The sequence below is a fragment of the Carcharodon carcharias genome, chromosome 2, assembly GCF_017639515.1.
Source record: "Carcharodon carcharias isolate sCarCar2 chromosome 2, sCarCar2.pri, whole genome shotgun sequence".
Lineage (NCBI taxonomy): Eukaryota > Metazoa > Chordata > Chondrichthyes > Lamniformes > Lamnidae > Carcharodon > Carcharodon carcharias.
Window position 1 is genome coordinate 88,855,957 of NC_054468.1, and position 22,781 is coordinate 88,878,737.

Here is a 22,781-nt window from a genome sequence, read left to right on the forward strand (position 1 = left end):
TCAATCCAGGATTGGCATCTCATTTACCTAAAACATTCATTCCCTCAACCACCAATGTATAGTGGCAGCAGTGTGTACCATCTACAAGATGTACTGCAATAACTCACTAAAGCCCCTTTGACAGCATCTTCCAACCCAGAAGGATAAAAACAGTTCTGACCAATACTCCTATTTCCCAGTTTTTACTGGTACTCCATTTTATGACATAGAAGACCATTTTGGACCAGTATTCTTATTTCCCAGTTTTTACTGATTTTTTCTTCTGGGAAATCCATGACCTCTACCATCCAGAAAGACAAGGTCAGAAGATGCATGGTAACACTGCCAACTGTGAGTTCCCCTCCAAGCCTCTCTTCATCCTGTCTCAGAGCTATATCACCATTCCTTCACTGGCACTGGGTCAAAATCCTGGAACTCCCTCCCTAACAGCACTGTGGGACTACAGTGTTTCAAGAAGGCAGCTCACCACCATCTTCTCGAAGACAATTAGGGGTGGGCAATAAATGCTGGCCTTGCCTGCAATGCTCATGTCCCATGAAAGAGTTAAAAAAATAAATTCTGGTAAATCTCCCCTGCACCCTCTCAAGGACCCTAACACCCTTTCTAAATATGACGGCCAGAACTGGACCTAATTCTCTAGTTGTGGCCTAACCAGAGCTTTATAAGGACTCAGTATAACTTCCCTGCTTTTGTACTCAATACCTCTAATTATGAAGACCAATTCCCATATGCTTTGCTAATTACTCCCTCAATATATCCTGCCACCTACAAGGATCTACATACATGAACCCAAAGGTCCTTCTGTCCCTGTACACTCTTTAGAATTGTGTCATTAAGTCTATAATAAAAGCAGAAAATGCTGGAAATACTCAGCAGGTTTGGCAGCATCTACGAGAGACAAACAGAGTTAATATTTTGATTCAATTATGACTTCTTCAGAATAAAAAATCTATTTTGCCTCTTCCTATTCCTTTTTGCCAAATGCATCACCTCCCACATCTGCATTATCTATTAAATACTATAGTTTATAATAATACTCAGAAACGTGTTTTGGATTAAGAGAAAAATCACTTTTATTAGAAATACCAGAATGAAATATATCTCAAGTTTTATTTTCACAACTCAGATTCATTTTATGCTGTGATATTAGTCGCATAAAAAGTGATAACAACATTTAGAATTAGTATTCTCTTCAAGAAAATTGAGTTAACATAAAGAGATTTCTGGTTGCAGCATCTACCCACAGATCTCTGAGGAAACGGGACCAAACAAGAATAGGAAATCCCACCCTTATTCCAATTCCTTTACTCTGGCTGTAGGAGAAAGAGATAATAATAAATATTGTGTTTGCTGCAGGAAATTTGAGGTAGTGATAAGATAAAGAGGAAGGAGTTCCTGACATAGTGAGGTAGGCAGTGGGTTCGTTGTCTCTGGATATTCTGTGGAGGCCCCCACCTGAAGAATGATTACTTAAGCAGGGCACCAGAGGACTTCTGGTCCTTGTGGAACTTTATCCAAACCTGGAAATAGAAGGAGAAATGGCCAGCATCTATACTTAGATCTTTAAATTATTAACCAGTAGGTAATGGAGCTTGTTCATTGGATCATAAGTAATGTAAAGGTGAGACTTAGGTCATAGCTGGAAACGTACACACATATGTACATACGAATTAGGAGCAGGAGTAAGTATTACACACCAACAGTGAATGCACATCAGAAAATAACCCATTGAACATGAGGTGCTGAGGAAATGAAAAGATTTACATAAATGCAAGCCCTTTTGTTCTCATCAGTAAAGAAAAATCTTTAAAAAAAATTGGGAATTTTGTGAATCAAGGCGTGAGGAAGTGGCTCAGCCTGGACATCCAATGTCACCATCACCAGTCCTGCATCAAGTGCAGAATAAGGGGGAGCTTCATTCTGTGCCAATAATGTGCCTCTGACCCTCAGAAATTCCCATCTAATGCAATGGCATACAACTATACTGCTACGACTTACATTTCCATACAGTAATAAAGCAAAGTAAGTTGTATTAGTCTAATGGTTGAGGTACAGAACTAGTAATTCCAAGCTAATGCATTAAAATTGTATCTTGACAGGCTGTAATGCTGATCTCTGTTAGGGTGGAAGCTGATACCAAAAAGAATGACAATGAAAGAACCAGGATTGTTGCCAACACCCAATTGGTTCACCACTGTCTTTCAGGGAAAAGAACCTACTCCTCGTACTTGTCTAGCCTGCATGTAGATCCAGTCCCACAATAAGTGCTTGACTCTTAATGCCCAAAGAGCAACTAGGAATGGATAATAAATAGTCATTCTTCAGCCCTGTTCACATCCCAAAACAAATGTACCAAGACACTTCACAACAGGGCAAGTGCACATCAAAAGGATTGATGGGGAGAGGGGGGTAGATGCATTTGAAGGCACGGTCTTGGAGATGACTTATTAGAAACGTTTCTAAGGTAGAAAGAGGGTTAGCGAGTCAATGGAGTTTAGGGAAGGAATTGCGGAATGAAGAGGTATGATAGTGAAGTGAAGAGAATGTGTTGTGAGTCAGGGGAAGTCAGAAGACCTGGGTTTCTGATCTACATTTTATTAAAGCGGTGGAGCAAAGCCACAAAGGACAAAGGTTTTGAAATCAATGTATTCAGGAAGCAGTAGAGGTTGGTGAGCATGTGAGGGATTGGTGAAGGTAGCAGAATGATTTCAGATAGGTTGGAGTTTGTATAAATTGTATTACTGAAAGACAAAATATTGGAAAAGTGAGATCTGGAGGCCAAAGACACAAGTGAGAGCATTGGGGGGTCAAATAAGGATGAAGGTGGGTGATATATTGGGGGTGGACACACTATTGCTTATGGTGCTCAATAATATATTGGATTTAATGTCACTTCAGGTCAAACAGGACATTGAAGTTTGGTTCAGATTGTGCAAATAGTTGGAAAAAGACGGAATGTGGAATAGAGTTTCTGTTGAAGGTCTTGGTGTTACCAGTGTTAAACTGAAGCAAGTTCTGGTTCATGCAGAACTTGGTGTCAGACTAAAAACCAGAAATATCACATTGGCTCAAGGGTGGATATCATTAGCAGTTACGTGGAAGTTCCTCTCTGGTTGTGGATTATGGCTCCACAGGACATCATGTTGACAAGGAATATGAAGGTGCTATGGAAGGAACATTGGCTGGTCAGAGGTCACCCTACAGCACAAGAGGTGAAGACCAATTGATATGCTCTCTGACTCCAGCTGCACGTGACCTTTTATTGTCACTTAATACTGAATTAAGAACTGGATTGAAACTGCTCAACCTCTTGACAGAGGAGACTACTCCCCCCCTCCAAGTTGGCTTGGATCCAGATGTCCATCCAACTGGGAAATATAACAACTAAAATGACTTCACTGTCTTTCAAACAGAAGGCTGCAAGAGTTCTGGAATAATGCGACTTTTAAATAACTCATGAATCATCTAACACATATGATACATTTACTGTGATAACTCTCATTTTAAGATCAGTTCAACTGAGTAGGGGTCACATGATTTGTTCAACCTGTGTATGGCTAGAGTGGGGAATAAATTCTAGGGAGGAGTTTCCTAGGAACAAATGGCTGTGTGAGGGACTGGCTGGATACAAGCAGCCACGGAAGCTCCCGTGTAAATAAAGTACGTTTTGTTTGACTAAGAAGCTTCCCAGAGCATGTTTCAATATTTACAATTTTGGTTTCTTGGTGTCATGAAATCATTGAAATTCCAATTAAACCAGGAACGTGAACTGGGGATAAAAGGATTAAAGTATGAGGACTGGTTGCACAGATGCGGCTTATAGATGGTTACAATGTGATCTAACTGAGGTGTTTAAGATGATTAAAGGATTTGATCAGGTAGACAGGGAGGACTATTCACTCTGGTGGGAAAATCCAGCTTAAAGTTAGAGCTAAGCTGTTCTGTAATGATATCAGGAAGAGCTTTTTCACAAAAAAGGGTGGGGGAAATCATGGGCGGAATTTTATGACCCCGTCGTGGCGGGGGCATGGCCATAAAATGTTGCAAGCCATTCAAAACTCTATTAACTTCGCCAGGACCGTAAAATCCCACTGGCGTAAAATTCCACCCCTGGAATTCTTTCCTCAATTGGGGACCAATTGAAAATTTTAAAACTGAGATAATTGAGGTTGATATATTTTTGGTAGTGCTTATGTGTTTGGAACCAAGGTGGGTGGCTGGAGTTAGATACAGATCAACCATGATTTAATTGAATAACCATAGAGGCTCAAGGAGTTCATGTTCTTGTGAATGCCAACTGGAAAGCTGTAGACATGTTCACCAATGGATCACTGGTTGAATGCATCATGTGCAGCACTACCAAGCCATTGACAACAGGTTTGACTTCCAAGACTGTATTGAATTTTGTGGAAAGAGACCACATTGGGCTCAGTCCAACTGGACTGGGGCTGGGGGTGGGGAGGACAGGGCAGATCAGTAAATATCAGCTCCTAATTGCTATTCATTGACCTACTGAGCAAAATCAACTCGGTTGTTATTTTATGATTGAAGAGCTTGCCAGCAGTTGAGCATTAGGCCATCATGTGAGGAATGAACTATTGGTTGAAAGAGATACAAGAAAGCACACAGGATCTGGTGAACAACAGCAAACCCATGCCTTCAAATCTCTTTCTCCTAAGTCCTTAAAGTTCCCAATATCATGTTGGGAGAGTCAACAGGGTGAGGAATATACACCACTTTATGCTGCGACAAAGTCAGTTCATTAGTTGGTCAAGGAACATCACCTAGTACTCAGTTCAGAGATGGCAAGCACTTTAAAGGGATAGCTTGCTGAGCTCCTTTGGACTGTGGACAGTGAACAGGGATTGTGTCAATAAAGCCCACCAAACACTTCAGTGCCTCGCCCCCATTGAAATCCTTGCAGGTTAAAGATCAAAATCTGTGGAAGCCTGGATTTCAAACCAACTCCACGAGCAGTACATCCCTGTGGATTTAAAGGCTTGCTTGCCATCTTATATTAAATTCTTCAAATACCTGTGTTGTATCTGCCATTGCTTGCTAATTTAGGAAATTCTGAGTTCTGTTGGGATTGGTATCCTCTCCAGTATTGAATCTCCATTGGACATTGCGACTGGGAAACATTCCCTGATATCATAGAGTTGATAGCCCAACTGTCTGTATTGGTTTTGTAGTTTGACTTATCCTCTCTTGTCAATGCTTGACATTGACTGAGTAATGGCTCAAGTTGAGGTAGAACCTGCACAGCATCACAAAACTCTTTGCTGCAGTCTTCTTCCTTCATGACGTCTGCTCGTAGGTTATCAAAATTCTGTAAGAACAATGCAGCACAAACACCCATCTTATTACAGTGCTCTTGCCTCTTTACCTCTTTCCTTATCTTAAATCACTCCATATCCACCAATACTGCCAGCTAAACTGTTCTTTGTAAGTGGGCCAAAACACTGAAGATTTGCAATTCCCAGAGCTCTGCTCTGGTTGAGACTTTTCACTGCCACTCTGTTGCAATTCTGACCCCATTGCAAATCCCAGGGGCATACGCATATGGGAAGAGATGGACACCCACATCACTTTAAGCATTTAATGAATTGCTCACCCAAGTGTTCAGGGAGGTGGTCGGGGCTGTGTTTGGTGGGAGGTGGTGATGGACTTTTATTTCTCTGCAGTACCTTCCCTAAGGACTGTACCTTGATGTGAAGGCTTGCAGGCTCCAATCACCCTGAGAGCTATGCAGGCGGAAATATAATTCCTGATTGGGCTAGGCAAGTTGTAAGCTTAGGCCCAGACTAAGTGCCAGTCCAGCGGTCCTCCAGATAGGGGACATGTTGAGTCAGGCTTGATAACCTGTCCACATAAAGGTGCTTTATGTTACAGAAACAAACCAGCAACAAGTCAAATCTGTTTCAAACTGACAAATATAAATATCAGCTGTGGAATACCACCATTGGGCATCAATGGATGAAATGGGTTTCCTCACATGCCACTAGACACAGGAACATATAATTAAGTTGTTGCCTTGTAAAGGGGATTCTCCATGCCAAGCACGAATGACCTGAAATTTGTCAGAGTTTAAATATTGAAAAGCTCTCACTTTCCTAAGGGACAGCAAAACATTGGGAAACCAGTACCTGGAGGCATTACAAGTGTCACATCTGCCCGGATAAGGTTCTTGCATGCCAGTATATCTGTATGCAGTATCACGGAGGCAAAAGATACGGTGTTTCTGATGTCCACCTGGCTGTCCTGCCTCTTTCGGTGACGTCCACATTAAGGGGACCTGGCTCAAAAAGGCTCTATCCTACTTCAAGCAAAAATCTACCCACTTACAAACACCAACGGAATGGAAACAAAGCAGAGATGGGCCCTCTAAATTCAGGTTGTCCAAGTTGTGCTTCCGCCTTGCATCCTGCCAAACCCATGATTTTAGGATTTGATTACTTGTAGTACATTCATTCATGATGGGAGGGTTTTAAAATTTGACATTTAAAATTTTAATCCTTATCGCCTAACTCCTCCATGGCCTTACTCCCCGTCCCACTGTTTTTTTCTGTCTCACACCCCTCCAAGGTCTATGTGTTCCTCCAACTCTGGCTTACTGTTCATCCCTGACTTTCTTTGCTCCACCACTGGCAGCCTTGCCTTTAGTCATCTAGCCCCTAAGCTCTGGAATTTCCTAAACTCCTAAGCCCTAAACTCCTCCACCTCTATCTCCTCCTCTAAGATTTTCTTCAAAATCCAGGTCTCTGAAAAGGTTTTGGTCATTTGCCTTAATATTTCCTTCTTTACCTCAGTATTGTTGTTTCTGTGTGATTACGCTCCCATGAACCACCTTGGGACATTTTAACACATTCAAGGCCCCAGTCCCACAAACACATCGAGTATCAGAATCTCAGGCGTATTCTGATCATTTGTAGAGGAAGTCATGAAACATTTACAATAAGGCTGCAGGGTTAAGAGTGCACAGAAGATGGGAGTTGTGCACGAGGGCAGGCAAGTGGCAGGTACTTACTGGAACACGAGGAGCTGAAACTTTGGGAAGCCATGCAGATTGAACTTTACAGCAGAGTTTCCATGTGAGAAACAGGGACACGGCTAGAATGGACACTCCAAGAGCTAAGACTGTAGTCACCATCATGAGGATCCCACTGGATGTGGTCTCTGGAGTTATAGACACAAGTTCAGAACAACATTGATTAGTCAACTTTTAGGGAAGGGAATCAAGGGTAATGAAGCAAAGGACGATAAATAGAATTGAGGTACAGATTGGCCATGGTCCATTGGAACAGACTCAATGGGCTGGATTGCCGAGCAATTATCCCAATTTGTAAAATTACAGATTTGATCTCTGGTCAGTGACAAGCTAACTAATTCTATGAGCTACTGAATTTTAAACTCAGTTGGCCACAGAACCCGTAAGAGGGATGAGCTGTTTTCTTTTACTTGCTCATGGGACATGTTTGTCCCTGAACAGGCCAGCGTTTGTTGCCCATTCCTAATTGCCTTTGTGAAGGTGGTGATGAGCTGCCTTCTTTAATTTCTTAGTGCAGTCCTGTGGTGTAGGTACACCCACCGTGCTGTTAGATAGTAAATTCCAGGATTTTGACCCAGTGACAGTGAAGGGATGCCGATATAGTTCCAAGTCAGGATGATGTGTGACTTGGAGAGGAACTTGCATGCGGCAGTGCTCCCTTGCTCCTGGCGCTCTTGTTCTCCTGGCTACTAGAAGCTTTGGAATTGGAAGTTATTGCTGAAGAAGCATCACGAGTGTTGCAGTCCTTCTTGTAGACAATACACACTGCAGCTACGGTGGTAGAAGGAGTGAATGTTTGAGCTGCTGAATAGGTCTCCTATGCAGGATACAGATTTGCCCTGAATGGTGTGGAGCTTCTTGAGTGTTGTTAGAGCATCACTGACCTAGGCAAGTGGAGAATTTTCCAATGCACTCCTGCTTTGTGCCTTATAAATGGTGAAAAGGTATTGGAAAGTCAGGAGATAAGTTTTCACCACAAAATACCCAACATCTGACCTGCTCTTGTAGCCACTGTAATAATGCAGTGGGTCCAGTTAAGTTTTTAGTCAGTGGTAACTCTCAGGTTTGATGGTAGGGGATTCAGCGATTATTATGGGAGATGGTTAGACATTCTCTTGTTGGAGATGGTCGTTACCTGGCACTTGTGTGGCACAAATGTTATTTGTCAGTCCAAGCCTGAGCATTGTCCAGATTCTATTGCATATGGACTGCTTCACTATCTGAGAATTTGTGAATGGTCCTGAACTCTGTGCAATCATTAGTGAAAATCCCACTTCTGACCTTGTAATGGAGGGAAGATCATTGATGAAGCAGCTGAAAATGATTGGGTTTAGGGCAGTGCCCTGAGGAACTCCTGCAGTGATGTCCTGGAGCTGAGATGACTGGCCATTACAATCACAACCATCTTCCTTCGTACTAGGTATGACCTCACCCAGTGGAGAGTCTTCCCCTTAATTCCCACTGACTTTCATTTTACAAGGCTCCTTGATGCCATACTGAGTCAAATGCAGCCTTGATCTCAAGGGCAGTCACTCTCACCTCACCTCTTGAGTTCAGCTATTTTGTCCATGTTTGGACCAAGACTGTAATGAGGTCAGGAGCTGAGTGAGTTTTGTGAAACCCAAACTGAGCATCAGTGAGCAGGCTAAAAATAAAATGAGGAACTGCTGTTAAAAATGAGTTAAACTGTTGGTACAGCAATGCACATGTTGTTTGTAATAAAACAGGAATGGGAGGCAGGAATATTTAGTGAGGAACCTAATATTGAAGGGATTACTGAGGCACGGCAACAGAAAACTCAGGACTGGGAATTAAACACTGCAGGGTAAAAGAGAAAAGATAGAGAGAGAAAAGGAGTAGGTGGGATAGCTGTATTTATTAGAGATAACGTCAAGGCAGTAGAAAAAATTAACACAGCCATCAGCAAGATAGAAAAAGAAAGCATGTAGTTAGAGATAAAAGATAACAAAGGATCAATCACACTAGTCGGGGGACTCTACAGACCACCTCATAATGGAAGAGAGTTGGAAGATGAAATTAGGGAAATAATCAAATTAGAAACATAGGGACAAAGGAACAGGAGCAGATCATTTGGGCCCTAAAGCCTGTTCTGCCATTCAATGAGACCATGGCTGATCTGTAACCTAACTCGACATATGTGCCTTTGCCCCACACCTTTTTACGTCTCTGGTTAACAAAAATCTATCAATCTCAAATTAACAATTGTTTTAGAATCGATTGCTGTCTGTGAAAGGGAATTCCAAAATTCCACCACTCTTTGTGTGAAGAGGTGTTTCCTAATTTCACTCCTGAAAGGCCTCTATTTTTTGACTATGTCTCTTAATCCTAGACTTCCCAACTTGCAGCCTACAATCTACGCTATCTGTTCCTCTTAATATCTTTATAACTTCAACAAATCACCCTTTAAGCCTTATAAATTCCAGGAAGACAACCCTAGTTTGTGTAATTTCTCTTCATAGCTTATGCCTTGCAGCTCAGGTGTCATTCTTGTAAATCTACGTTGCATGACCTCCAAGGTCAATGCATCCTTTCTAAGTTCGGATGTCCAGAACAGTTCACAGTATTCCTTAGAATAATAATTAGGGGGGTTTCAACTGATATCAATTGGCCAGAAGAGATAGGTAAAGGGATAAGGGAATGGGGTTCCTACAGTATGTACAGGACTCCTTTCTAACCCAGAATTTCAGAAACCCAAAAAGGGAAGATCCACCATTGGGTCTGTAATGGAAAATGAACCAGAGCAGGTACAAGAAGTAAAGGTAGGAGATCATCTGGGCAGTAATGCTCATAATATAATAGGGTTTAGGATAATAATTGAGGAAAACATAAGCATGGCGAAGACTAGGGTGGAGAAAAGCTGATTCTGAGATGCTGAGAACAGAACTTGGGAAAATAAAATGAACAGCAATATTAGTTAGCAAAGACATAGAACTGCAACGTGAAATGTTTAAAATGGTGTTCAACAGAGCCCAGGAAAATATATATTTCATTTATAAGCAAGTTCAAAAAAGCTTAATGTGACACCATGGATGAATGATGAAGGTGAAAAGTTGAGGGTAAAGAAAGGGTGATACACTCATAACATGGGCAGCAGAGGAGTGCATGACAAGGGAGAATATGAGGAGATTAAGGCCGGGATTTTCCGGCCCCATTATAGTGGAACTTGCAGCAGGAGATTCGGCAGCCTAGCCAAAAGCCCATTGGCTTTGGGCGGGACTGGATGATTCCAGTAGCAGGCATGGCCAGAAAATCCCGTCCTAAGAGACAAGCCAAAAGAACAATTAGGAAGGCAAAAAGGAATTATGGAATTAAATCAAGGAACATAAACCAAAATATTAAAATATTCTAAAAGCACATAAATAAAAATCGGAAGGTTGGGTTGGGAATCAGTTCACTAAAGGACTGTGAGGATAAAATCAAGGCGGCAATTATGTAATGACGGAAATATGAAATAATTATTTTCCTTCATTATTTACCAGAGAAATGGACATGACATCGGGAGATGATATTAGAAATGATACTGCATTTAAAATAAAAAGAGGAGAAATATTAAATAAATTAATCAAACTGAAAGAGGATAAAACCCCTGGTCTGACTGGATTACTTCCATGAACTTTAAATTAATTTTGGGAAGAGATAGCAGAGGCACTATTAAACATATTTACTAATTTGTCAGAAAACAATATAATGCCAGGGGAATGGCAGGTAACTAACATAATGCCTATCTTTAAGAGGGGTGATAAAGCACGTCCAGGGAACTATAGACCAGTCAACTTGACATCAGTACGAGCAAAGATACTGGAATCTCTACAATGTAGAAAATTTAATAATGAATTTTCAACATAGAATTAAAAAATGGCAAGTATTGTTTATCCAACCTCATTGAATCCTATAAGGAAGCAACATAGACATTAAACAAGGGTAATTAATATCTTAATTTCCTTCAATAAGGTACCATATAGCAGCCAAGTGAATAATGTCAGAACATGCAGAGTCAGGGGACAAGTAACAGATTGGATAGCTAGCTGACTGCATGGCAGAAAGCAGAAAGTAGGGGTAAATGATAGATAATCAGAGTGGCAGAAGATGGAAAATTGAGTCCCACAAGGGCCAGTGCTGGAGCATTGTTGTTCACAATTTATACTGTATCAAAGATACAGGCTTTGCAATCAAATACACAATTTCTAAAGTTGCAGTCAATGCCAAATTGGGAGGGATAGACAACACCAAGGAAGACTGCAACAAATTATAAGAAGGAACAAAAACAAAAACAGAATTACCTGGAAAAACTCAGCAGGTCTGGCAGCATCGGCAGAGAAGAAAAGAGTTGACGTTTCGAGTCCTCATGACCCTTTGACAGAACTTGAGTTCGAGTCCAAGAAAGAGTTGAAATATAAGCTGGTTTAAGGTGTGTGTGTGGGGGGTGGAGAGAGAGAGAGAGAGAGAAGTGGAGTGGGGATGTGGTTGTAGGGACAAACAAGCAGTGATAGAAGTAGATCATCAAAAGATGTCAACAACAATAGAACAAAAGAATACATAGGTGTTAAAGTTAAAGTTGGTGATATTATCTAAATGAATGTGCTAATTAAGAATGGATGGCAGGGCACTCAAGGTATAGCTCTAGTGGGGGTGGGGAGAGCATAAAAGATTTAAAAAATTTTTTTAAAAAAATAATGGAAATAGGTGGGAAAAGGAAAATCTATATAATTTATTGGTGAAAAAAAAAGGAAGGGGGAAACAGAAAGGGGGTGGGGATGGTGGAGGGAGCTCATGACCTGAAGTTGTTGAATTCAATATTCAGTCCGGATGGTTGTAAAGTGCCTAGTCGGAAGATGAGGTGTTGTTCCTCCAGTTTGCGTTGGGCTTCACTGGAACAATGCAGCAAGCCAAGGACAGACATGTGGGCAAGAGAGCAGGGTGGAGTGTTAAAATGGCAAGCGACAGGGAGGTTTGGGTCATTCTTGTGGACAGACTGCAGGTGTTCTGCAAAGCGGTCGCCCGCATTGTTCCAGTGAAGCCCAACGCAAACTGGAGGAACAACACCTCATCTTCCGACTAGGCACTTTACAGCCTTCCGGACTGAATATTGAATTCAACAACTTTAGGTCATGAGCTCCCTCCCCCATCCCCACCCCCTTTCTGTTTCCCCCTTCCTTTTTTTTTTCTCCAATAAATTATATAGATTTTCCTTTTCCCACCTATTTCCATTATTTTAAAAAAAATTTTTTTTAAATCTTTTATGCTCTCCCCACCCCCACTAGAGCTATACCTTGGGTGCCCTGCCATCCATTCTTAATTAGCACATTCGTTTAGATAATATCACCAACTTTAACTTTAACACCTATGTGTTCTTTTGTTCTATTGTTGTTGACATCTTTTGATGATCTGCTTCTATCACTGCTTGTTTGTCCCTACAACCACACCCCCACTCCACTTCTCTCTCTCTCTCTCTCTCTCTCTCCGCACCCCCCCACACACACACACCTTAAACCAGCTTATATTTCAACACTTTCTTGGACTCGAACTCAAGTTTTGTCGAAGGGTCATGAGGACTCGAAACGTCAACTCTTTTCATCTCCGCCGATGCTGCCAGACCTGCTGAGTTTTTCCAGGTAATTCTGTTTTTGTTTTTGTTTTGGATTTCCAGCATCCGCAGTTTTTTTGTTTTTAAATTATAAGAAGGTGTTAATAAACTTACAGAATGGGTGTACAATTGGCAAATAAATTTCAGCATAGCTTAGTGTGAAGTGTTACATTTTTGTAAAAATAAAGAACCAAGACGTCACATGTTTTTGAAAAATAAGAATCTAAATGGGGTAGAGGAGCAAAGGGGTGTGGAAGTTCAAATACATAAATCATTTAATGTTGTAATACAGGTTAATGGGACCATAGCAAAAGCAAACCAAGCATTCACATTTGTTTATTTCTAGAGGAATAGAATGGAAAAGTACAGGCGTAATTTTGTATGAAGCCTTGATTAGGCCACACTTGGAAAACTGTGTAAAGTTTAGGTCACTATAGTATAAAAAGGACATAGAGGTATTGGAGAGGCTGCAAATAAGATTTGCAAAGATGATACCTGAACTGCGAGCTTATACCTATCAGGAAAGGATAAACATGCTAGGTCTAAAAGGCTTAATGGGGAAAGGCCACAATCTCAGGCCTTTCGGCATAGTACATCGAGGGCTGGAAGCTGACTTAAACCTCTCAGGCTGCATGTTTGACACGTAATGAATCTTGTAAATATGAACTGTAATTGTAAATATTGTGAGTAACATACAGTATTGGAAGAAACTAATTGGGTTTGCACCTTATGTAATGTCAACTTTGAACACATGTAATACCTCTTTAAATTTTATAAATGAACGATCTTTTTAGGAAAAGTAATGAACAGACTGGAAGAGAAGGCTGAGGGGTGACCTAATAGAGGTCATTAAAATTTTGAAAGATTTTGAGAGAGCAGACATAGATAGATCAGCTCTACTTTTGAGGAAGACCAAAACTAGAGACCTTCAACGTAAGATAGCTACCAAAAAACTAAATAGCGAATTCAGAAGGAGCATCTTTACCTGGAGAGTGATGGGAATGTGAAACTTGTTAGCACAAGGATTAGCTGAGGTGAGTAGAATAGATGCATTTAAGAGGATGTTACATTAGCATACATGGGAGAGGGAATGGAGGGTTATGCTGATAGAGTTAGATGAGAAAGGATGGGAGGAGGCTCATGTGGAGCATAAACTCAGGCCCAGACTGATTGGGCTGATAAGCCTGTTTTTGCATTGTATACTCTGTAAAATCGATGCCATGTTTAATTTTCCCAGAAATCTTTGACATAACAAGAGAAAAATTGAAAGCAGCCATGGTTATTTCTTGGTCACTGGAAATTCACTCACCGTCATTGACTGACTCACATATGGGGTCACTGCGGGAACTGAACTTCTTGTATTCTGAAATATAGAGTTGAGCTTGGAAACAGTACTTGACCCTCCTCTGCAGGATGATATTGAAAGGGTTCTGGTACATGGAAGTATTCACAATCTGGAATCAAAAACAAAAATAGGCAAAGCATGTTCTTCAGTGAAAAAACTAATAGGCATGGAGCTCACTGTAAGGACTGGCCTAGGTCATTGAACCCTCTGAGCCTGTTTGACCATTCCATTAGATCTTAGGTCTGTACTTTATATCCATTTACCCACTTTAGCACCATGTCCCCTGGTGGCAGTAAGGGCAGTGAGGGTGGGGGAACAAGCAGCGTGATGAGGGGCAGAGCCAGGAACAGTGATGAGAAGCGAAGCCAGGAGCATTATTGAGGGGCCATGATCAGTGAGGTGAGAGGTAGTGCCAGGACAGTAAGGGGTAGAGTCAGGAGCAGTGGTGAGAGGTGAAGCCAGCAACAAAGATGAGAGGTGGAGGCAAGAGTAGTGAGGGGAGGAGCCAGGAGCAATGGGTGTGGTCAGCATACACATGGAAACTAATGTTGCGTTTTCAGATGATATTGCCAAGGGACATCATGTAGGTAAGAAATAGGAAGGGGCCAAGGATAGATCCTTGGAGGATGCCAGAGGTAACAGAGAGGAAGAGAAACCATTGCATGTGATTTTCTGGTTATTAGATAGGTAAGAGTAGTGCCATACGAGTGCAGTCTCGCCTATCTGGATGACAGAGGAGCAGCATTGGAGGAGGGCAGTTTGGTCAATTGTGTCAAAGATTACAGGCAGGACAAGAAGGATGAGGAGGGATAGTTTGCCTTTGTCACAGTGATAGCACTTGTGGACTGGATTTTCTCGCCCTGCCAGCAGGAAGGATCATCATGGGCAGGACGGGAAAATTTGGAGAGTGGCCAATTTTCTCATCCCACCCATGACGATGCCCACCCTTGGTAGGACCAGAAAATCCTGGCCTGTGATTTTGATAAGAGTCATTTCGGTACTGGGAGAGAGCAGATACCTAATTAGAGGGGTGGAGCATTAAGTTCCAGGAAAGATGGGAAGCAATTTGGGAGGCAAGTTCAAGGATTTTGGAGAGGAAAGGGAGGCTGGAGGTAAGACAGTAGTTTACAAGGGCAGGGTGGGGGGCATGGTAAAGGGTTGGTTTTGAGAAGAGGGGTGATGCCATCAGTTCAGGGCTAGGACATTAAATTGTTGTTACAGATTTTGAAAGTATCAAATTGAAAACGTTTACATTTTTTCCTTTATTTTCCCTTCGGTCATGTTTTTCCTTTCTCATAATCCAGTCTCTATTTCCCTCTCTATATTTCACTTTCTTACCTGATTTCATTTTAATTCACCCTATTTCCTTTCCATCATTCCTCATAGACTCATAGACTCGTAGACTCATAGACGTTTACAGCACAGAAGGAGGCTATTCGGCCCATCGTGTCCTTGCCAGTCAACAAAGGTCTGACTACACTAATCCCATTTTCCAGCACTTGGCCCATAGTCCTGGAGACTATGGAAACGCAAATGAATATCTAAATACCTCTTGAACGTTACGAGAGTTTCTGACTCAACCACCCTTTCAGGCAGAGTTCCAGACTCCCACCACCCACTGGGTAAAAACAATTCTCAACTCCCCTCTTAGCCTTCTACCTCTTACCTTAAATCTGTGCCCCCTGGTTACTGACCCCTCTACTAATGGAAAATGTGCCTTCCTATCTTCCCTATCTATGCCCCTCATAATCTTATACACCTCTATTAGGTACCCTCTCAACCTTCTCTGCTCCAAGGAAAACAACCCCAGCCTATCCAATCTTTCTTCATAGCTCAGACCCTCCAGCCCAGGCAGCATCCTGGTAAATCTCCTCTGCACCCTCTCCAGTGCAATCACATCCTTCCTATAATGCAGTGACCAGAACTGCATGCAGTGCTCCAGTTGTGGCCTAACCATTGTTTTAAACAGTTCCAACATAACCTCCCTGCTCTTGTATCCTATGCCTCAGCTAATAAAGACAAGTATCCCATATGGCTTCTTAACCATCTTACCTACCTGCCCTGCTACCTTCAGGAATATGTGGATATGCACACCAAGGTACCTCTGATCTTTAGTACTTTGCAGGGTCCTACCATTCATAGTGTAATCCCTTGCCTTGTTAGCTCTCCCCAAGTGCATTACCTCACACTTTTCCAGGTTGAATTCCATTTGCCACTGCTCTGCCCACCTGATCAGTCCATTGATATCCTCCTGCAGTTTATGGTTATCCTCCTCACAAATTACCACCCTACCCATTTTCATGTCATCCATGAACTTCTTGATCAATCCCCTACATTTAAGTCCAAATCATTTATGTACAACACAAACAGCAAGGGCCCCAGCAATGAGCCCTTCCTCTTGTTTCTTTAAGTCTCATTGGCTAATTAGATACACTGTCAGCCCCATTGTTCACTAACCCAAGGTGCCCCATTGCTCTCACTGTCCTGTTATCAACCCACACTTTGAGCAACTTATAGCATGAAAGATTTTCAAACTGAAAGGAGCAGGTGAAAGTCTAACTAATGGTGTGCGCTACACTCTGCATGACCCCTGCAAGATTTGGCTCTATATTTCACACAGTACCTGATCACAGTAAGTTGCCTACCTGCTGGTCCGCATCTTTCTCCCAGTAATAAATCTGAGCATTGATGCTGTTCCTTACTTCACTGACATCCAAAGATCGCAAAGCACCGTTCACTTTAACAGTCAGCCTCGGTGTCGTGAGATTGGCTTTAGAAAGGAAGATTTGCATTTATACAGTGCTTTTCACAACCACAGGATATCTAAAACCACTTTATCTGTGCTTTTGGAAGTGCTGTCAATGTTGTAATGTAGGAAATGCAGCAGCCACTTTGCACACAGCAAGCACCCATCAAAAGCACTGTGATAATGACCAGACAATCTGTTTTTTGTGATGTTGCTTGGGGGATAAATATTGGCCAGGACACCGGGGATAACACCCCCGCTATTCTTCGAAATCTTTTACACCTATCCTAGCAGGCAGAATGGAGCTTCAGTTTAATGTCCCAGCTGAAAGATGGCACTTCCAAAACTGCAGTACTCTTTGGTACTGAGCTGAAATGTCAGTCTTGATTTTTTGCACTCAGGCCCTGGAGCAGGACTGGAATTCAGAACCTTGTGACACAGAGGTGAGAAAGCTATCAAATGAGCCACGTTAAAACAAAACAAAAAACAAAAACAATTAACAAAATAAAAATTCATTATATCTTTTCTGATTCTTGGTTCGAAACCTGACAAATTAGAGAATTCTAAAAGTGCCACTTCATTATAATTCCACAAACGCTGAATAATTGCTGAAATGTAGTTACACAGACACGGATACGTGCTGGAGAGTTCCACATACCTGACTCTTCCTGGGGTTCCACAGGCGCGTGCCCCGGGGGGGGTGGTTCCCACAGGCGCGGGCATGCGCCGGGGGACGGTGGTTCCCAAAGGCGCTGGCACGCGCCAGGGGACGGTTCCCACAGGCGCTGGCACGCGCTGGGGACAGTTCCACATCCTTCAGCGACAGCCCTATTTGCCATTCTTCATATTTCAAGCTTCGACAGAGTGAGAATTCAGTAGTACCACCACTCTCTTATGCTGTTCACTCTCAATATTCATGCACACCAGCCCATTCTCCCTTTGCCTTCCAGAGAGGGAGGACAGAGTCAGTGTAATTGTGATCCAGATATTCCATACTCCTCCAATAGGTGATTATGGAGTAACATTGGCCAAGGATGCTTGAGTGTATCATTAATGTACCATCCTAATGAAGAATTTGTTTATTTGGAGCCCAAAGTAAACAGACATGCCTGGCAACATTGAAAAGAGGATGAAAGAAAATAAGGTAAATTCATGCAAATTGATTTAGTTTCCTGGTTTGGCTTTCAAAGCCTGTAAATAAACAAAGAAAGATCTTGAATTTTTGTATCACATTCCACACCCTCAAGATCTTCACAATTGTTATACAGCCAATGAAATGTTTTTGAAGTGCTGGCGCTGGTGTAGTGTGGGATGTGTGACACCTGATTTGCACACAGCAAGGTCTGCGTAATAGCAATGTTAATAACCAGTGCATCTGTTTTAATGATGCTGCTTGAGGGGCCAGGACACTGGGGAGAGCTTCCTTGGTTTTCTTCAAATAATATGCGCCTGAGAGGGCAGACAGCATTTTAATGTCTTAGTGGGAAGACAGCACCTCCAACAGTGCAGCATTCCGTCAGTACTGCACAGGAGTGTTACATATATTCTATGCTCAGGTCTCTGAAGTGGGATATGGTAGCATATGGATATGGTATAGTGAAGAATTGTTGAGAGAAAGGGACAGAGTACAAGCTATTTTCTGTGTCCTACCTAAGAGTGTGAAAGAGGCGTTTGTCAAACCTCATCAAATATAGAAGCCAATTTAATTATAAGATGGACGTCAGCATATGGAGAGGCAATCATTGTTGAGGGATGCGAATGAGCATCTTAGAAGCTGAGTAACAACAGGAGAAATACTGGAGTTCCATTCAAGCTTAGAGGAGGTAGAGAGGGAAACATTGCTCTCGTTGCTATGCATAATCACATCATCAAAATAATGTCCCTTATCTCCAAAATCCTAACTTCTAACCCTAAAGCCAAATCCTAACATTCTTACTCTGACCGAAACCTTAATCTTAAAACCAAAACCATCAACCTAATTCCTAACCCAATCCAAAGATGGCTGCAATAGTTACTCTGGTCTTTGATAAGACTGACTGCTGGATAAGATGCATTGGCAGTAGCATCCATGTGTAAAATCAGCCCTTGATAAATTGCTGAAGAATAAAAACATTTGGGCAATTTGTAGTGGCGGGCAGAGGTGGGTTTGTTACTGGGGGCCAGTTTGGCTCACTAGTACATTCTCAGCTCTACATCAGAAGGTTGTGAGTTCAAGCCCTAATCAAGGACTTGAGCACACATTTAGGCTGGCACTGCAATGCAGTACTGAGGGAGTGCTGCACTATCAGAGATGAAGCATTAAACTGAGGGCCATCTCCCTAGGTGGGTGTAAATGTCCAGTGGTACTACTGGAAGAAGAAAGGGGAGTCCTGGTCTACATGCCTCCCTTAATGTCATCTGTATTATCGGGCTCCTGTATATTGCCAGGTTCAAATGAATTTCCAGGCCACAAAATGCCATAGACAAACAATGGCATTCTGCTTTAGGTTGTTGGCATTGATGCCACATGTTATACACACAGCTACAGAAACAAAAAGATGCAGACTGGAGCTACCCAAATTTGCAAATAAATGCTCCTCATGTTGCTGTCCAAATGGTACAATCAGACCCCACTGCATAGGATACTTACTCTCCTTACGGTTGAAGAGTTTACTGAGGTTCGCCCAGTCTGAAGTGATGTTCCCAAGCTGTGAACGAACCTTCAGATCGTAGTCCACATCCGATGATATGTCTGTTGTGATGTCACACCATGTTTCAGTGATGTCAGAACATTCCGAGATTGCCACCCAAGTCTTCTTGTGATGTCTTTCAAACTCACTGAAACAGAAGGGCAGAGGAGTATGATAAACTTCATATTCAATCTGGGAGGGTCCAGTACCAACTGCCCCCTGCCTTTCCGCCACACAGTAGCTCCTGTAGTAGAGTTAAATGTACAAGAGCCAAAAAGCAGCAGCTTTTGCCCTTCCCTACCCCACCCCACCCCACCATGTCTGTGGGCAGTTTCGCCCTCCATCCCAATTGTTATCCATGTAAATGCTGCTGCAAGGCTCAGTGTTCGTGAACCTCCAGTGACAGCAGTATTGGAGCTGGTTCCCCTCATAGCCCACCAGCATACACTGCCAAGATTCAAATATGAAGAATGTCCTCTCTGTCTCTCTATCTCTCCGCCCCCCACACACACACCTTAAACCAACTTATATTTCAACTCTTTCTTGGACTCAAACTCAAGTTCTGTCATGAGGACTCGAAACGTCAACTCTTTTCTTCTCCGCCGATGCTGCCAGACCTGCTGAGTTTTTCCAGGTAATTCTGTTTTTGTTTTGGATTTCCAGCATCCGCAGTTTTTATGTTTTTATCTCTGTGTTTAATTGACTGCCACTGCTCTTCAAGAAATGCCTACCTCCTTGAAGAAGTTCTGTTCCTCTCTGCGACAAGATTTCCGTATCTCTCTGTTGTCTTGCTCACCTTCCTTGCTTTCCATTTCCCTCCTGGTGTTTGACAAGGTGTTTACTAAAACCCGCTTTCACAGCCATATCTCCTTTCTCAGTGACTGTCTCCGTCTCCGACTTACCCCACGTGGATTTCAACTGAAATTCCACCCCTCATGTTTCGAACCCACCCAGGATTACAGGTATCTCCGGGACATAAAACGTTTCTCGGACTGCTGTTCCCGTCACATTCTGAAATCCACACTCAGTGCCATGCGCCGCCATATGAACACACTCGACCTCTCCCTCCAGCAGCACCGCCGTACCCTTTTTCAAAGCTGCGCGTGCCCCCAGTTTCATTTTATCCTTCGGCTCATCCGACGCCTCAACAAGAAACTTTTTCTCTTTCTCTCAAGTGCTAAGGAACGCAAGCTCCAACAACTCATCGACACCAACACCCATCTAGGACCCTCCACCCCTGCCTGTCCCTCCGTCCCCACCCTTTCTTCCAATCCCAACCCCAGCCGTGTATTCACTATACCCCCTGACCTTCCCCTCTCCGATGCTGAACGTTCAGTGCTCAGCAAAGGACTTAGTTTCATACCCTTACGCCCTCACCTCAATGAATTTCGGGCTCGGTATGATACTGAACTCTTCTTCCGCCGTCTTTGTCTCCGGGCTCACTTGTTTGGGCAGGAGTCCTCTCCCAGTTCAACGGATCCTTTTACCCATCTCCAATATTCTCCCTCCACCTGGACCCCTCCCTCTGGATTCTTACCTTCTCTCAATCTTTTCATTGAGAACTGTCAGCGCGACATTAGTCGTCTCAATTTCTCTGCTCCTCTCACCCATTCTAACCTGTCTCTCTCTGAACTTACTGCACTCCATTCTCTCAGGTCCAACCCTGACATTGTCATCAAACCCGCTGACAAGGGTGGTGCTGTTGTTGTCTGGCGCACTGACCTCTACCTCGCGGAGGCTGAGCGTCAACTCGCAGACACTTCCTCCTACCTTTCCCTGGACCGTGACCCCACCACTGAACATCAAGCCATTGTTTCCAGGACTGTCACTGACCTCATCTCATCTGGGGATCTCCCTCCCACAGCCTCCAACCTGATAGTCGCCCAACCTCGAACGGCCCGCTTTTATCTCCTACCCAAAATCCACAAACAGAACTGCCCCGGTAGACCGATCATCTCAGCTTGCTCCTGCCCCACAGAACTCATTTCTCGTTATCTTGACTCCCTTCTCTCTCCCTTTGTCCAGTCCCTTCCCACCTACATCCGTGATTCCTCTGACACCTTACGTCACATCAACAATTTCCAGTTCCCTGGCCCCAATCGCTTCCTCTTCACCATGGACGTCCAATCACTCTACACCTCCATCCCCCACCAGGATGAGGGCCCTTAGCTTCTTCCTCGAACAGAGGCCCGAACAATCCCCATCCACCACTACTCTCCTCCGTCTGGCTGAACTTGTTCTCACGCTGAACAATTTCTCCTTCAACTCCTCTCACTTCCTCCAAATAAAAGGTGTGGCTATGGGTACCCGCATAGGCCCCAGCTATGCCTGTCTCTTTATGGGGTATGTGGAATATTCCTTATTGCAGTCCTACTCTGGCCCCCTTCCACAACTCTTTCTCCGGTACATCGATGATTACTTCGGTGCCGCTTCATGCTCTCGTCAGGACTTGGAAAAATTTATTAATTTTGCTTCTAATCTCCACCCCTCCATCATTTTCACGTGGTCCATCTCTGACACTTCCCTTCCCTTCCTTGACCTCTCTGTCTCAATCTCTGGTGATAGACTGTCCACCAATATCCATTACAAACCCACCGACTCCCACAGCTATCTCGACTACAGCTCCTCACACCCCGCTTCCTGTAAGGACTCCATCCCATTCTCTCAGTTCCTTCGTCTCCGTCGCATCTGTTCCGATGATGCTACATTCAAAAACAGTTCCTCTGACATGTCCTCCTTCTTCCTTAACCGAGGTTTTCCACCCACGGTCGTCGACAGGGCCCTCAACCGTGTCCGGCTCATCTCCCGCGCATCCGCCCTCACGCCTTCTCCTCCCTCCCAGAAACATGATAGGGTCCCCCTTGTCCTCACTTATCACCCCACCAGCCTCCGCATTCAAAGGATCATCCTCCGCCATTTCCGCCAACTCCAGCATGATGCCACCACCAAACACATCTTCCCTTCACCCCCCTTATCGGCATTCCGTAGGGATCACTCCCTCCGGGACACCCTGGTCCACTCCTCCATCACCCCCTACTCCTCAACCTCCTCCTATGGCACCACCCCATGCCCACGCAAAAGATGCAACACCTGCCCCTTCACTTCCTCTCTCCTCACCGTCCAAGGACCCAAACACTCCTTTCAAGTGAAGCAGCATTTCACTTGCATTTCCCCCAACTTAGTCTACTGCATTCCTTGCTCCCAATGTGGTCTCCTCTACATTGGAGAGACCAAACGTAAACTGGGCGACCGCTTTGCAGAACACCTGTGGTATGTCCGCAAGAATGACCCAAACCTCCCTGTTGCTTGCCATTTTAACACTCCACCCTGCTCTCTTGCCCACATGTCTGTCCTTGGCTTGCTGCATT

General features: G+C 43.4%; 1 protein-coding gene across 2 annotated transcripts in view; it reads right to left on the minus strand.

The window, feature by feature from the left end:
* Window positions 1-1,048: 1,048 nt before the first annotated feature.
* crfb16 (cytokine receptor family member B16) overlaps window positions 1,049-22,781 on the minus strand; it is a 72,131-nt gene continuing 50,398 nt past the window's right edge. For both annotated transcript variants that reach the window (XM_041209311.1, XM_041209303.1), the window contains 6 exons: window positions 19,374-19,561; window positions 16,644-16,768; window positions 13,963-14,107; window positions 7,028-7,176; window positions 5,035-5,329; window positions 1,049-1,520 (listed from right to left, as the gene is read on the minus strand). In XM_041209311.1, coding sequence (XP_041065245.1) covers window positions 1,471-1,520; window positions 5,035-5,329; window positions 7,028-7,176; window positions 13,963-14,107; window positions 16,644-16,768; window positions 19,374-19,561 — 952 coding nt within the window. In that variant the 3' untranslated portion in view covers window positions 1,049-1,470. The remainder of the gene's footprint in view (window positions 1,521-5,034; window positions 5,330-7,027; window positions 7,177-13,962; window positions 14,108-16,643; window positions 16,769-19,373; window positions 19,562-22,781) is intronic.